The sequence below is a fragment of the Metarhizium robertsii genome (assembly GCF_000187425.2).
Source record: "Metarhizium robertsii ARSEF 23 chromosome Unknown MAA_Scf_2, whole genome shotgun sequence".
NCBI classification, from domain to species: Eukaryota; Fungi; Ascomycota; class Sordariomycetes; order Hypocreales; family Clavicipitaceae; genus Metarhizium; species Metarhizium robertsii.
In genome coordinates, this window is record NW_011942160.1 from 1,097,820 (window position 1) to 1,111,821 (window position 14,002).

At 54.0% G+C, this 14,002-nt stretch overlaps 3 protein-coding genes across 3 annotated transcripts; 2 read left to right on the forward strand and 1 right to left on the reverse strand.

The window, feature by feature from the left end:
- Window positions 1–506: 506 nt before the first annotated feature.
- On the forward strand, window positions 507–2,158 carry MAA_06071 (taurine catabolism dioxygenase TauD; the record flags this gene model as incomplete). Its single annotated transcript, XM_007824069.1, has 2 exons — window positions 507–1,136; window positions 1,262–2,158. 2 exons carry the CDS (start codon window positions 507–509, stop codon window positions 2,156–2,158), a joined length of 1,527 nt encoding a protein of 508 aa, XP_007822260.1.
- Window positions 2,159–3,171: 1,013 nt separating this feature from the next.
- On the forward strand, window positions 3,172–4,146 carry MAA_06070 (taurine catabolism dioxygenase TauD; the record flags this gene model as incomplete). The annotated part of the gene is made up of 1 exon (XM_007824068.1): window positions 3,172–4,146. One exon carries the CDS (start codon window positions 3,172–3,174, stop codon window positions 4,144–4,146), a length of 975 nt encoding a protein of 324 aa, XP_007822259.1.
- Window positions 4,147–5,775: 1,629 nt separating this feature from the next.
- MAA_06069 (uncharacterized protein) lies at window positions 5,776–10,390 on the reverse strand (the record flags this gene model as incomplete). The annotated part of the gene is made up of 4 exons (XM_007824067.2): window positions 5,776–7,128; window positions 7,226–9,934; window positions 10,010–10,112; window positions 10,197–10,390. The coding sequence occupies 4 exons, from the start codon at window positions 10,388–10,390 to the stop codon at window positions 5,776–5,778; spliced, it is 4,359 nt and encodes a 1,452-aa protein (XP_007822258.2).
- Window positions 10,391–14,002: the final 3,612 nt, after the last annotated feature.

A 14,002-nucleotide genomic window follows, 5' to 3' on the forward strand; every position in this document is an offset into this window, starting at 1 on the left:
TAGACAGTTGAACTGGCCAATCACATATGGTGGTGCGGGGCAAATCTGCACGCTTAAACGGGGAGCGACGTCTGGTCCAAAGGTAACTCTGCAACATCAGTCTTGCAACAGAGGCGTGCATGTCGACATCGGTGTCTTTTCTTGATGCTACCATCTCCAACTAACAGGGCTACCGCTGCTGCTTCAAACTGTGCATGCGAAGTCTGCGGAAAACTGTCGTCTTGGCTCATGAAGCATTACGGAATGGTAGATGGGCTGTACTGCCCACCCCATCCTTTGGAGGGTCCTACGAGGGTTGTTGACCGGGGATTTATCTTGACATGCCTCCACAATTGCTGTCAAGCTGCGATGCCGCCGATGCCATTGTCGAAAACGCAGCCCGAGTATAAAAGCAAGTCGAGCAAGATGGCCAGGCAAGTTTCTGGTTCTCATAGGTTTCAGTGATCCTTGACACGCATTGCGCTGGCTTGTGTCTCAAGTCTCAACCGCAGCTTCAACCGGCCAGAATGGAGACTCCCGTCATCCCACTCCTTCAACAGGTTCACATCGGGCTTGGTCCCAATGGCTACGCGCCCGTGACCTCTGCTGTAACGGCGGACGGGACTGCCTGCGCGAGGCAGTACGGACAACTGATGGACAATCTCCTGCGGCTCTGCCCCGGGCATGTGTGGCCCAAGGATTCCTACAGGGCCAACTGCCCGAGTCCCATCCTCGTCAACCAGCGCCATCAAGGCCATCTAGAGCGTCTTCACGAGGCGTTGACCAGCGCCATCACCGACATCGTGCAGAGGTGGTGGTCTGACACGGAGGCCAATTTCCCGCAGCGAATGCCGCTCGCAAAGGACGAGGAAGAGCTGCTGCGATGGCTCGACGACCAGGTTTCTCGGGGCAAGGCGATGCCATTCTCGTCCTGTCGTGGGTCTTGGAGACCAGACTTTCTCATCAAAGACAGCCCGCCAGTGTTCCGTGAGGCGGCGGCTAATGGTGAGCCCGGTGAAGGCGAGGTCTTTTGCATAACCGAGATCAACGCCCGGTTTTCCTTTAACGGCTTCATGCATGAGGCTCTGGGCCAGGAGGCACTCGACGATATGGGCCTACACCAGCTTGGCCTGGCCAGCGCAACAAATTCAGCCCAGGTGAGTAAAAATTGTGGGGTTCTTCTTGCTTTCGTTTACTTGAGTTTTTCCTTTAAAGTGTTGGGTTGACATGCTTTCAATCCCCATTGTGCTGCAGGGACTAATGCATGCTTGTTCATATGCAGCTCTTGGACGGGTTGATGCAGCTGTTCCAGCCGGAGCTGCCTTTGCATCTGCTCCGAGGTGAAGAGCTGGGCATGGACATACACATGTTTGTCAACGTCATGCGGCGGCGGCGCCCTGGGTTAATAATGCGCCCAATCACGCCGGCAGACCTCAGACTGGTGCCCGACCCCGAGGGCAAGACTGGCTTCAAGCTCTGCTGCGTCGTGGGCAAGGCCGATCAATCAGCCACATCGTCGACTACGGAAGCCGGCGAGCTAGTCGAGGAGATTCACCAGCTGGGACTGGAGTTGCATCAGCGGGAGCTGGCGGGCCTGGAGCCAGAGATGCTGCGGCAAATCAGCCTTCGCTGCTTCAACGACATGCGGACGGTGCTGCTCGTCCACGACAAGAGGATGCTCGGCGTGGTCAAGCAGGAGCTCGACCGTCTTGTAAGCCGGGGCGTCCTTAGCCCGGCCCAGGCCCGCGTTCTCGACGCGGGCGTTGCAGACACCATGATCCCCGGCTCGCGGGAGATGAACGAGCTGCTCAGGCTGGCCCAGAAGGACCCTGACTCGAGAAACCAATACCTGCTCAAGCCCGTGCGAGGCGGCAAGGGAGCTGGCATCGTGTTCGGCGATGAGATGAACCCGCATGAATGGGTTGCCGCGCTCGAGCGCCTGCAGAGCCCCGTTCTCGTCCCGGGGGTCTCCTGCGTTGTGCAGCGCCGCATCAACCCCCGGCTATATGACGTGGTAGTAAAGGAATCTGACAGCAGGGCCCGGTATCCCTTGGTGGGCACATATCACGTCGTTCACGGCAAACTACTCGGTCTCGGTGTGTGGCGGACCGGGCCCGATCGAATTTGCGCCATTAGCACCGGAGGCGCTTGGATGTGCTCGGTTATTAGACAGGATTAAAACAAGATTCATAAAACGGCGTCTTTCTCATTGGTTCCTGCATCTCGCTGAATCCGTGCTTACTAGAAGCCGTGAATAGCCTCCCACTTCCATGTACGGAGTACGCCGCAGGTTGAATTGAACAGATGGCCACTTGTCAAGTGAACGCCCTCAGAGTCTGGTCATTTCGAAAGTTGATCGTCGACTCCAGAAAGGCCTTTGTTCGCTGGCCCGTCGAAGAGATTCGGAGCAACTTGGAAGACATGCATCTCTATGTCGGCATCAGCAATGTTGTTGTCACACTGCATTGGGAACACAAACTACTATTTGGCGCCGGCAATCCCAGAAACCTTGAGCAAATACCGATGTGCTACCAAGTGAAGTTAAGCTGCCAATGTACATATTTTCATTCACTACATCGCGCTATGGGGTGGGGAGAAGCAAAGTATCGTATGTGACGAGTCTCGCGCATGATGCTTTTTTTCCCTCCCATCGTCGCCGCCGAGAGAGTATGCCATGTCCAGCTAATGCAGATGCTAGAAACTAAAACCTGAAACAATTTAGTTGCTTTAATAAACCCGCTAGCCTATAATATTCCATACTCATGTTTCACGCTGCTAAAAAAATTCATCCTCTTGTCCCTATTATGCATGCATTCTTTGTGGCAGCGGTCTCTCCGGGAACCTAGTCTACCGCACGACATAGGACCACCTCGGCTGAGTCCAAGATGCAATGACGGCATAAGGTGAGCTGGAGAGTGGATTCACACGGGTCAGTCTGGCTTATGGCAAGTTGTTTCATTCAGGATGCGAGAAAGTCGACTACTTTTTTTTCGACATCAGGCGGTGTTTGCTAGCCGGTCTAGAAGACGGCATCAACGGGAGGGGAAATAGTTGATAATAGACTGGAGACGCTGACCACTCTTCGCAACATGGCCTATGCGTCATCTCTGTTTCGTTCCAATCTTACCGGTTCCTTATTTGACTCTTGACGTTTGATGCTGTGCAGACATTCGTGCGGCGCCTTCACTCGCCATGCATCAACAGCTTATACGCGGCGTCACCATACGCCCCCTCCGTCCCAGCACCGGCCTCCAACACAAAGCCATCACTCTCCCCCTCGGGCCAGCACCAAGACCAAGAGTCCAAGAATACAACTCCCTCAACCACCGCTCCCTAGCCACGGCGTCATCATCCATATCAGTCCCCCACCTCCGAGCGCCTAACCTCCTCCACGCCCGGCAGCCCAGCCACGTCGACCTCGTCGCTCACCATCTCCAAAGCCAGGGCATCCTCAAGGTGACGCTCGACTTCCCCGACCCAGAGAGCACATACCTCCAGCACCTCATCGCCAGTCTTCACCAGCACCACGGCCACAAGCTGCCCATCTCCCACAGTGCCGGCCGCGGCTGGTTCTGGGACGTGCGCCCGGCCGCATCCAACTTCCAGACGCGCAACCACCAAGCCCGCTCCGAGACCATGGCCGAGTTCCCCTGGCACACAGACTGCAGCTACGAGGATCCCACGCCGCGCCTCTTCGCCCTCCAAGTCCTCCGCCACGACCACCTCGGCGGCGGCACCCTCTCCGTCACAAACGCCGACCAGCTCGTCCGCCAGCTCTCCCCGCGCACAAGGCTGGCCCTCGCAAGGGACGAGTTCCAAATCGCCATCCCGCGAGAGTTCGCCAAGAGCCCCGACAGGACGACCATCACGGGCCGGCTGCTCTCCACGAGCCGCGGCCACGGCGCCCTGCGTTTCCGGCGCGACATCCTCACACCGCTGACGCCCGCGGCCGCACACGCCCTCGACGAGCTCGACGCCGCCCTGGCGCGGGTACAGGTCCTGGCTCCCCACGCGACGCTTCACCTCCAAGCGGCCGACCTGCCGAGCGGTTCCGTCATACTCGTCGACAACTTCAGATGGCTCCATGCCAGGAACGACGTCAAGGACCCGGCGCGGCACCTGCGCCGCGTCCGCTGGGACGCGGTCCCCTTTGCAACAAAGCCTTGACTTGCTTGGCTTGCGAGAAGGGTATAAAACAAAACCACCACCACCACCACCAGTCCAAGTGAGCAAAAAAAAATCGAGAGCTGAATATCCTCCGACTACATACAATGCCCCGGTCCTACATACACCGTCCGGACATGATTTATCCGCGTTTCTCCACCTGCGGCCCGCCACTTTGCCCAACGAGGCAGGCGCGCTTTCCCCGTCCCAGCGGAACCCGCGTCCGCTCAGCTGCACGCCAATCCGAAAAGATGGTGATTCTCCGAATCGAGCAAGTGTAGACTTGATAAAACAAAAATAAAGACATCCAAAAAAAAAAAAATTTTAAATTGCACATCTAGCCTTGTCATATGCCCACCTAGTGAATTGGCTCAGTATACCACTTTCCCCAAAGGGTCTCAAGCAAAATAAAACAAAGGGGGGAAGGGGGGAGTAGAAAAAAAAAGGGGGGGGGATATCCAAGTGCCGCCTTTGCCGTCCATTACTCGTACAATCTATAGCACTACCAGTTCTATAGCAAGGGTTCGTCCGCGCCGGGGAAAAAGGGGCGGAGAGGGGGGGGGGGGGGGGGGGGGGGGCCAACGAGAATACACACCCTCGTAGCGTTGGTATAAAATGCCATGTTGTTTCCTTCCGTCATTCTTTGTTCTTTTTCTCCTTCTCCCTCGCAACCCACAGCATCAAGGGTTTGCCACCTCGCAGTCATCTACAACGGACGCAAATCATCCGGGCAGCCAGATGCGTCCATGCCGCTGTCCACTAGTGTGGATTCGGCCCCGCGGGCCGACCCGACGCTAACCCTCGCCAAAGGAACAAAAACATAAGGGCAGACGAAATCTTCACTGTGAGCCAAACTCCATCTTCAAGTCACGACGGGACGGGAGATATATGACATGACATATCGCATTATATAAAATCGCCAAAGACAACTTGTCCAGCGTCGCTGTCTCTGAAAATAAACAGCATAGGCTCTGCCAATAGAGACATGTAAGGCGCAACATGGACATGTCACTTCCTTAACCACTTCCCCATCTCAACTTCGCTATTCATGAGGTACACATCAGCCCAGTTATTGAAAAAAAAAAAACACTGGCTTCAATCCTAGCACGCATTACAAGTGCCTGGTAGGGAGGACATAGATGATCCAATTCGCAGAAAAAGCATTCCAAAAGTTGCAAACGCCGGTGCCACTTGCCACTAGGAAGAGAGCCTCGAGACTCTTTCATGGCAAGTTATCCAGCCACTCCACTCCCCCATCCATCCGTTCCCTTCCCTCTTCCCAAGAAAACAAAACAACATCAAAAATGGTAGTAAAAACAAAAAAGTTTTCTTTTTGTCGCCAAATCACTCCAGAGTGCTTGTGTCCGTATGCGTGCCGGTATCATCAGTTGGGTATATATCCTGAACGCTCAAGTGCCCCAAGCGACACGAGCCCAAGTAGAAAAAACTAGAAACAGAAAAATAAACACAAAGCACAAAGCAATTGCATCTTGTGCTTTGACCACATCAGAGTAGGGACACGGATTACTTTGGTTCTTTGGTGTCGCCAACATTCCCAATACTGCCTCAGTCGCTTGTGCGTGAACATGCCACATGGTCGACTCCATCCATCATGGATCGATCAATAAACCATCAGGTGCTCATTGAGTACATACTCATATCAAGCTGGAATGGTTTCGAAAAGTCGATATCAATGTCCTCCCAGTCTGGTGGGGCCCTTGATGGAGGATCCAACAGTAACGTCGGGTCAAGGCCGCTCAAATCCCCTTCCAAAGACGCATTGTTAAGGTCCAGGAGTAGGTCGGTGTCAAATGTTTGCCACGTCATATCAATCTCAAGCGCCGCCCCTTCCGAAATGTCGCTGTTTGGCTCGCTCGAGCCGCTATCCTTGCTGGACTCGGGCGTGTCCTTTGGGGTCAAAGAGCGGTACAAGTTGGCGTCGCTGATTATGGTGGGCAGTCCGTTTTCAAAACCAAGGTTGCTCAGCAAGGCCTGAGGATCAATGGTGCAACCGGCCCAGGCACTCGGCGTGGCTTGCTTGGATCCTGGGGCATCCGATTTCGACTTGCCATCCGCACTCTTGCTCAATGCACTTCCAGTCCTCTTCATAGCATTATCCTGTGATATTGGTGTTCCTGCAACATTCTTGGGTGTCTGACCCTGCTTCGATGTTGATAGGCTCATCGCAGTTGCACCATCAGCTGGTTTTTTATTCTTCTTGAGGCTGCCATCAGGTTCCAGGCCAAGAGCAAGCGCCAGATTTTCCTTGACGAACTTAACGGGGTCTTCCCTGGGTTTGGTATGCTCCTCTTCAACATGTTGCTGCAGCGCTTGTTCGCTTGGGAAGCCGAACGAGCCCGTTTCGCATTCTGGCTCTTTGCAGAGGAACACTGGCTTGGGAGGCTCCTGGCGTCGCATTTCTGGCGAAGCATTCTTAGCTGTCTTTGGTGAAGGAGTCGCGCCTTGCGGCGTCTGTCCTGGCTGCTGGCCGGAAACTTTCTGCTTCTTGCGAGAAGCTGGCAACTGAAGATTCATAACATCTTTGGGCTTGCCAAGATAGCTAGGGTTTCCATGAGGTGATGAGGCCCCAAAGGAGAAAGGAGGCTGCGTAGCTGTCGGCGCGGGAGGCACTGAGGCCCCACCTTTGCTGGCAGACTTTTGCTGGTTCTTGAGTGCCTGCGAATTCTTTTCTAGATTGGCCGCGTTCAGGGGTGCAGGTTGAGACTGCTGGTTTTGTTGCTGGGCCTGCTGCTGTGGCTGCGGTTGCTGCGACTGCGCGATTTGATTCTGACCAGCTCCTTGGCCTTGTGGTGCTTGTTGGCCCGGCTTCATCATTCCTCTACCGTACATGCTGGCTGCTAGGTCCTTTGCCATGCTCTCCAACATAGCCCGAGCTTGATCAATTTCTGCGGAATTGATGCTAAACTTGTCTTTCAAAACTTTCATTGCCTCGCCGTCAGAGAATTGCTTCATGATACGAAGTCGCTACAAATCACGGGTTAGTGCACAAATTCAGAAACAAATTAGATTGGCCAGCACAAGCCATAGTGCCGAAACGAGGAGTATGATTTCGGCCACTTACAGTTCGGAAAAACATCTTGGCTCGGGCATCATCCCTGGTGATCGAGTACCATTTGGTGAGCCCCCGGCTAACCTTGTTCATATCTTGGGCAATACGCTGGAGTTTGACCCCCGTTTCGACGAGTTCCTGCGGATTCATTGACATTTCAGGCATAGATTCTTGACTGAATTGGCGCTGCTCCTCTTGGCTGATGGCCCGAAGTCGGGCAAGGGCGTCGGCAGTAGGTTGCGAACCCACATTTCCACCCTGGGTCTGACTGGTCAACTGAAGCTTTATGAATTGCTCATATTTGGCGCGTTGTTCAGGACTGAGTGTTGCAATTTTCTGCGGACTGAGCGTAGGCACCTGCTTCGGCATCGACTGATTAGGCTGTGAGATAGGCCGAGTGGGTGCAGGAGTGCTTGTGTTGGACGTCGTTGCTGTGTCCGCGGCGTCATCGGTACTAGGTCGCTTGAGGCTCTTGGGGGTGGGTTGAGTTTGGCTGTTAATCCGTGCTTGGGCATTCGCCACTTGGCCTTGCTGTCTCTGCCCGGAGGGCTGCATCGAGGCGGTTTGGGCCATGGTCACAGGACTGGGTTGAGTCTGCGATTGAGGGGTTCGGTTTGGCGGCTGTGGTGTTTGCTGCACTGGCACCGGAGCAACACCTAGTCGGTTTTGTGCACCACCAGCTTGCTGCTGTGCTTGGTTCGGCGTCTGGTTAGGGGTCTGGCCCTGCGGCTGCCGATGACTCATCTGTTCAGCTTGTTGTTGTTGTTGCTGTTGCTGCTGCTGCTGCTGCTGGAGGAAAGCCTGCCTTTTCAAATGCAAAACCATTGCTCGTAGCTGGTCGTCTGGCAAATGGCTGAAGTTGGATCGTTGATTTCGTACTTGCATGAGCTCCTGTGGCGTTACCTGGAGAACATGGTTGGGCAAGTTCACATTTCCAACTACCCGCTGCATGCCCATTTGTTGGTGATTGGGCATCTGCCCTCCGGCGGTTGGCATCGTTGTGGCATTGACGTTAGGAGTTTGGCCAGCTTGCTGTTGCATCGATGCTCGTCGTTGCATGAGAATCTGGAACTGTCTCTGTTGAAGCGCACCAAGCTGGTTACGAGTTGTTGGGGGCAAGGTGCTGTTCTGACTGAGCCAGATCTTCAAGTCTCGCCACTTCTTTACCTCAATGGGCAGCTGTCCGACGATGTTCTGAACATGTGGTGGAAGGTCCATAGCGTCCATCATTGCTTGGGCCTGATTATTTTGGATTGGAATCCGCGGCATCTGCATCTGTTGCTGCGGCTGTTGTGGTTGGTTGATAGGCACGCCTCCATTAGGCTGCTGCAGGTTCTGAGCTCCTTGCACAGTACCCATGTTCAAGTTCATTTGCCCTGCAAACTGGTTTTGTGGTCGATGCTGCTGGCTCATTGGGCCAGCATTCATAGTCATCTGCTCCTGTCGCTGGCTCTGCCACTGTCTAAGGACCTCGTTTAGCTTGTCAGGAGGAAAGCCTTGGATTGCCTGCCGTTGTTCTGGAGACATGTTGGCCAGCATGTTGTTAAAAGCTTGGTTGTTGGGTCGCTGTGTACCTTGATTGAAACGCTGGTCACCGAATGCAACATTACCTTGGCCCATACCTTGACCACCCATGGGGTTCATCCCGCCTGGCGGACGAGATACTGGCGTGTTCAAAGTGTTCATTGCGGGACTCTGTGAAGGAGGCATGCCACCAGTCATACCGTTTTGGGGGTTCTGCTGTTGCTGCATATTCATCTGTAGCTGATTTTGAGACTGTTGGGCGGCCTGGTTCATCTTCATTTGTTGAAGGTTGACACTGCCCTGCGGTGGTTGCTGCTGCTGGCCCTGACGAGGTGTTTGATTCTGTCCTTGAGCACCCGGCATATTTTGGTTGCCAGGCTGGGGAGTGGCATGTTGGGCGCCTCCTGAGCTAGCTGGTACAACCATCTGGCCAGCCTGCTGGGCCATGAGTCCAGTCATCTGCTGGTCCTTGATGCTCTCCATGTTGGGTGTGAATTGGGGAAAATCGTTAGGCTGTCCGGCGTTCATCATATTCTGCCGTTGCTGGAAGGATTGCTGGCTGTGTTGTTGCTGCATCATGACTGCGGTTGCTGCCTGTGCGCCATTCTGGTTCTGTGCTCCAGCCTGTTGCTGCGCCTGTAACCGATTCATGTTATTCTTCAAAACCTGGAATGCCTGATTCTGGAAGAACAAAACCAAAGGGTCCTTTCTTTGGGCCTGGAATTCTGCTAGTTGTTGAGGAGACAGTCTCTGCTGTAAGCTCATTCGCGTGGACGCCTTTTGCTGGTCAGAAGTCTGGGCCATCATCTTAACCGCAAGGTCCATAACCTTGGCCCTATCCGACTGGGCGAGTCGTGACATATCGTTGGGAAACTGCTGTGGCTGCCGATTCTGCATCGCCATGGCTTGTTGGGTCGGTCCCATAGCCCTGCCCATACCTATCTGCTGTTGCTGAAGCTGAGAGTGTTGTTGCGCCTGCTGAGGCAACTGCCCAGGTGGCACCTGATGCTGGAGATGTTGAAAACCCTGTGGCACCTGGCCCATACCACGGCCCATCTGGGCCGCTTGCATATTCATCATGGCCTGTGCCTGAGCTTGTGCATTGGCATTTAGATTGTTTTGGATGTTGGGCTCGTTTGCCTGTCGCTTTTTGAAGAACTCTAGTGTCTTATTCGCCATACCCTGATCATATACCTCCTAAAGCGGGGTTGTTAGTCGGCGGACGTCTCGAGTCAAAGCAGTAACGAGGCGTATGAAGCCCTTGGTACAAACCTTGCTAGATGAATCCATAAACGTTTTACGCTCAAATTCGCAGCCTGCTTCCGCGGCTTGCACGTGGTCCATATTAGCGACCCCCAGCGCGATATTTGAGATGCTAGAAAAGCAGTTAATTTCCTGTTCGCCGCAGGCTTGACGATAATTGGGCAGCCACGTGAAGTCAAGATAGTTGGGCACCTACAGGTCCATAGTCTTCCCCATGCGGTCGTTCAGGCTAACGTTGCCCTGCCAGGTTAGCCCATTTGGCGGTTGTGAGTGTTGAAGGAGCTTTTGATACACCAGTTGCTGGATCTGGTGAGGATTAGTAGTCGGCCGTCGCAGCTGCTGGGGTATCATCTGGCCTGCCCCAGCCATTTGCTGCATGTTGGCGGCCATGGCCGCTTAAACTGCAGTTGGCACGACCCCAGGAAAATGTTCTCGCTTAATAACCGAAACCAACGCCTAGTATAATAGTAATCGAGTGCGTAGTTGCTTTTGTTGCCGCACGCCTAGCTGCCCGGGAAGTTGGAGGATGGAAGCCGAGGGGACCCTGCTTGAAGCACGCCTACGTGACCAGATGAGTGAAACGCTGGGATGGCGTGAATACTCGGCAAGTCAAGTTGCAACAAGATCCAACAGTAAGACGAGATGATAGAGTATATAGTTCAAAAAAAAAAAAACCTATGCCATTACACAATGGCAGATTCGGCAACCGTGGGGTACCGTGGGACAGAGAGATTCGTGTTGCACGGGCACAGCGAAGGGGAAAACGGCTCGGGGCTTCAATGTCTTATTGCCAGTCGAAAAGGATGTTCGGCGACCAAGGTGCTCGCTGCTCGTAAATGAAAGCGTGGAAGAGGCACTCGAGTGCGAGTCACCAGGTATTCGTTTACACCGCCACTGAGAAGACGAGGACGGTGAATCGTGGCGGCGCTCGTAAGCCAGAAGTAGAGTAATGGCTGCTCGTGACGGATGGGATAGCCCAGCATGTATCGAGCAGAATCAGTAGGCAGCGCCGAATCGCTGTGCAACACGGGCACAAACAAGTACAGGCACGCAAAGATTATTGTCCGTTCAGATCAGTCTATGCGGATCACGTTTGATGTCCCCGTTGACGAGCGGAACGTCGTGGGAGGTGGCCGAGAGCCAGCGTGGGCCGCAGTGAAATCGACGATGATGTTTTGGAGTGTGTCGGAGGGCCTGGGCAAAACCCGCGAGGCTAGCCAAAACAGCGTAAATCGGAAGGAAGAACGATGAGGGCAACGCGCAATTCGATGGCTAAGCGTCGACGACGTACTGCCAAACGAAAGAAAAAAATGGTGGCAGAGAGCGTGTGTGTAAAAGAATACCACCGTCGCCAACACGAACCTCGAAGGTTGTGGGTAAAGCAGTGGAAGGAGGGTTGGAGAAACAGGCGGCGCAGGGTGAGAAAGGCTGGTGCGGCGATAGAGAGAGATGTCGAGAGGCACGCTCGAGCGAGGAGCGGTAGCAGCCTGGAAGAGGGCGGGCGGGCCAAGACGAGGACCCCAGAACCACCGACCCGGCGGGACCCAGAGAGGAAGAGAGGCGGCGAGTGACGAGGGCACACTGGCGTGCTGCCGCAGGGGGTGGGGTGCGAGAGCGCGAGAGCGTGAGTGACAGGGTGCGGGTGCAGAGAGACCTGAGGGCTTCAGGAGGTACACACTACTCCTACTCGGTAGTCCGTCCCATATTGTTTGCACTTGGGTATTCTCGACCGAGCGCCAAACAGCATCACATTATACTACGGCGGCACACCGCGCCCGCTGAGAGGAATCTTAAAAGTCTCCAACAGTGCACCACCAACTGTCAAATGGAATCGGCCCTTGGGATCGATATAATACCTGCCTTTGGTTCTGCCGTGAAAACGTCAACGGGTGTGTGGTGGCGTGCCAATACGTCCAGGTACGGAGTACCTAAGTAGTATGTTTTACGAAGGCACATGGGGGTGTGTCGTTTTGCACTGACGGTGTGTCCACAGCCGGTGTGGCTCCAGAAGTATTCAAGTACTAGTAGTAGTAGTAGTAGTAGTTGGTGCATCAAAAGCTGGACCGCTTCCGCTGTGCCCTGTCCACGCGGTTGGCTGAAACGACGCCAGAACAGCAAGCTTTGACAGCAACTTTGCGAGCACTTTGGAGTCATCCTCTGTATGTATACTTGGGAAATAGATTCAATTGCTTAGTGTGTAGCCTGTCAGGGCGATAGCGGCGGTGATGGCCATGATGAAAGGCATGGCCAGCCGATGGTCGCAGTGATGTTGAGAGAGAACAAACGCCCAGCACTAGAAAGGCGTGGTGGTATACGGTGAAACTTGGGGAGATAATCCATCGACTGGCTAACACAGTTTGCTTGCTGACCCGTTGAAGCCAATAACCCGGGCCATCAGAGTGAAGCAAAAGGCGAGAAGAGGGTGAAGCGTCTCTCTACGACCAGGGTAACATTGGCGAGCTGATAGGACATGACGACACACAATCGCATCTACAGTCCCAGTGCTGGCACTCAGGCTCAAGCATTGAACAGAATGGTCTTTGGCTACGAGGTCATTCCACCTTTGCATTTTGTGTCGCCTTTTCTTTTCCGCCTTCTGTCTCTTCCCCGCCGCCTCTTTGTCTGCATCCTCACCCTCAGTCCTATATATCTTCATACATGCACCCGTGCCAAAACTGAGATGGCAGGCCCTCCTGGGTCAAGCTATCAGGATGAGCCCGGCCTTGTTTTCGTTTTTTTTTTTTTTTTTGTCTCGTCAATGGGGGAAAAATCACAACAAAGCGGTTCACGTGTTGATACACGGAAAGATTTCGCGGCGATACATTCGGAGGTGCTGGCTAAGATCGCTTTACCCACTTCACCGTCCCAAGACTTAACCCGGTGTCTGTCAAGAAACTAATAATATTAGGAGCTCCATTGTGGGTTTGATGGTAACGTGGGGGGGGCAGACAACAACGAACTCTGTTTTAGACTACATGCTGTCAGTGCAAACTCTCATAAGAAGCCAAGCAAAAAGGCACCGAATGGCGCGTTGCCATAAACTTTGGCGAATGTCAAATTCAAAATGTCTTTTCCATTACACCCTTCTCCTGTCGACCTAGCAATGCTCTGGAGCAGAGGCCTCTTGAAGTGGGATGGCTAGTGGAAGCCTTACTTGGGTTGCAAAGGCGCCTTCGTCGTCCCTACTCCGCTACTCCGTTCTGCAAAGAGGATGCCAAAATGGCGAGTGTGCATGCTTTTTCACCCAAAACCACACGACACACAAGCCCGACTTGGGACAGGGACTAAAGGGCGGCAGCGGCTCTGGATTGGTGTCGGGTGGATCTACCGGGGGTCTTGAGATCCTGGCCCTCCTGGACATCCCGGCAGCTCAGCGTGGATGTGTGTGTGTGTTGCCTCCTGCCGGATACTCGAATAGGAGTTGGAGATGTCTGGTGTCTAGCGTCGTCTGGTGCTGTCTGGCGTTGTTTGGAGCACCATTCATTGCATCCTCCACTGTGTATCCAACTGCCATGCCATCGTGTCCGGGATGTTGGTGGGTGGGCCGACAGCACGCCTCTTCGGCTCGTCTGGGCTATCTGGGCCACGATGCCTAGATGTCTAGATGTCGTCTGGGATGGACTTTTTAGTGTTTCGCACGAGCACTGACTGCAAAGGGCTGGCCGCACCACCGTGTACCCTTGTCCAATCTACTAGTACCCAAGTGTGCACTTACATTGATTGCTATTGTATGTACGTATGCACAATACAATCATAGGTGACTACCTGGTAGGCAGTCTGGCCATCGGCCCCCGATTTGTATTTTGGCAGTGCCTTGGACCCGTGGTATCTCGACCCGATGCAGTCGACCACTGACAGTGGCATTGCTCAGAGGCGAGGGACAGTCCCAAGTATTTGCACAGAGTTAATAGGCGGAAGCCTTCTTGGCGCTCGACTTTGAAAATCTGTAGCAGGGGTTTCCTTGCCTCCCTTGCCTCTCTGCCACCCCTCAAGTGGTGGTGG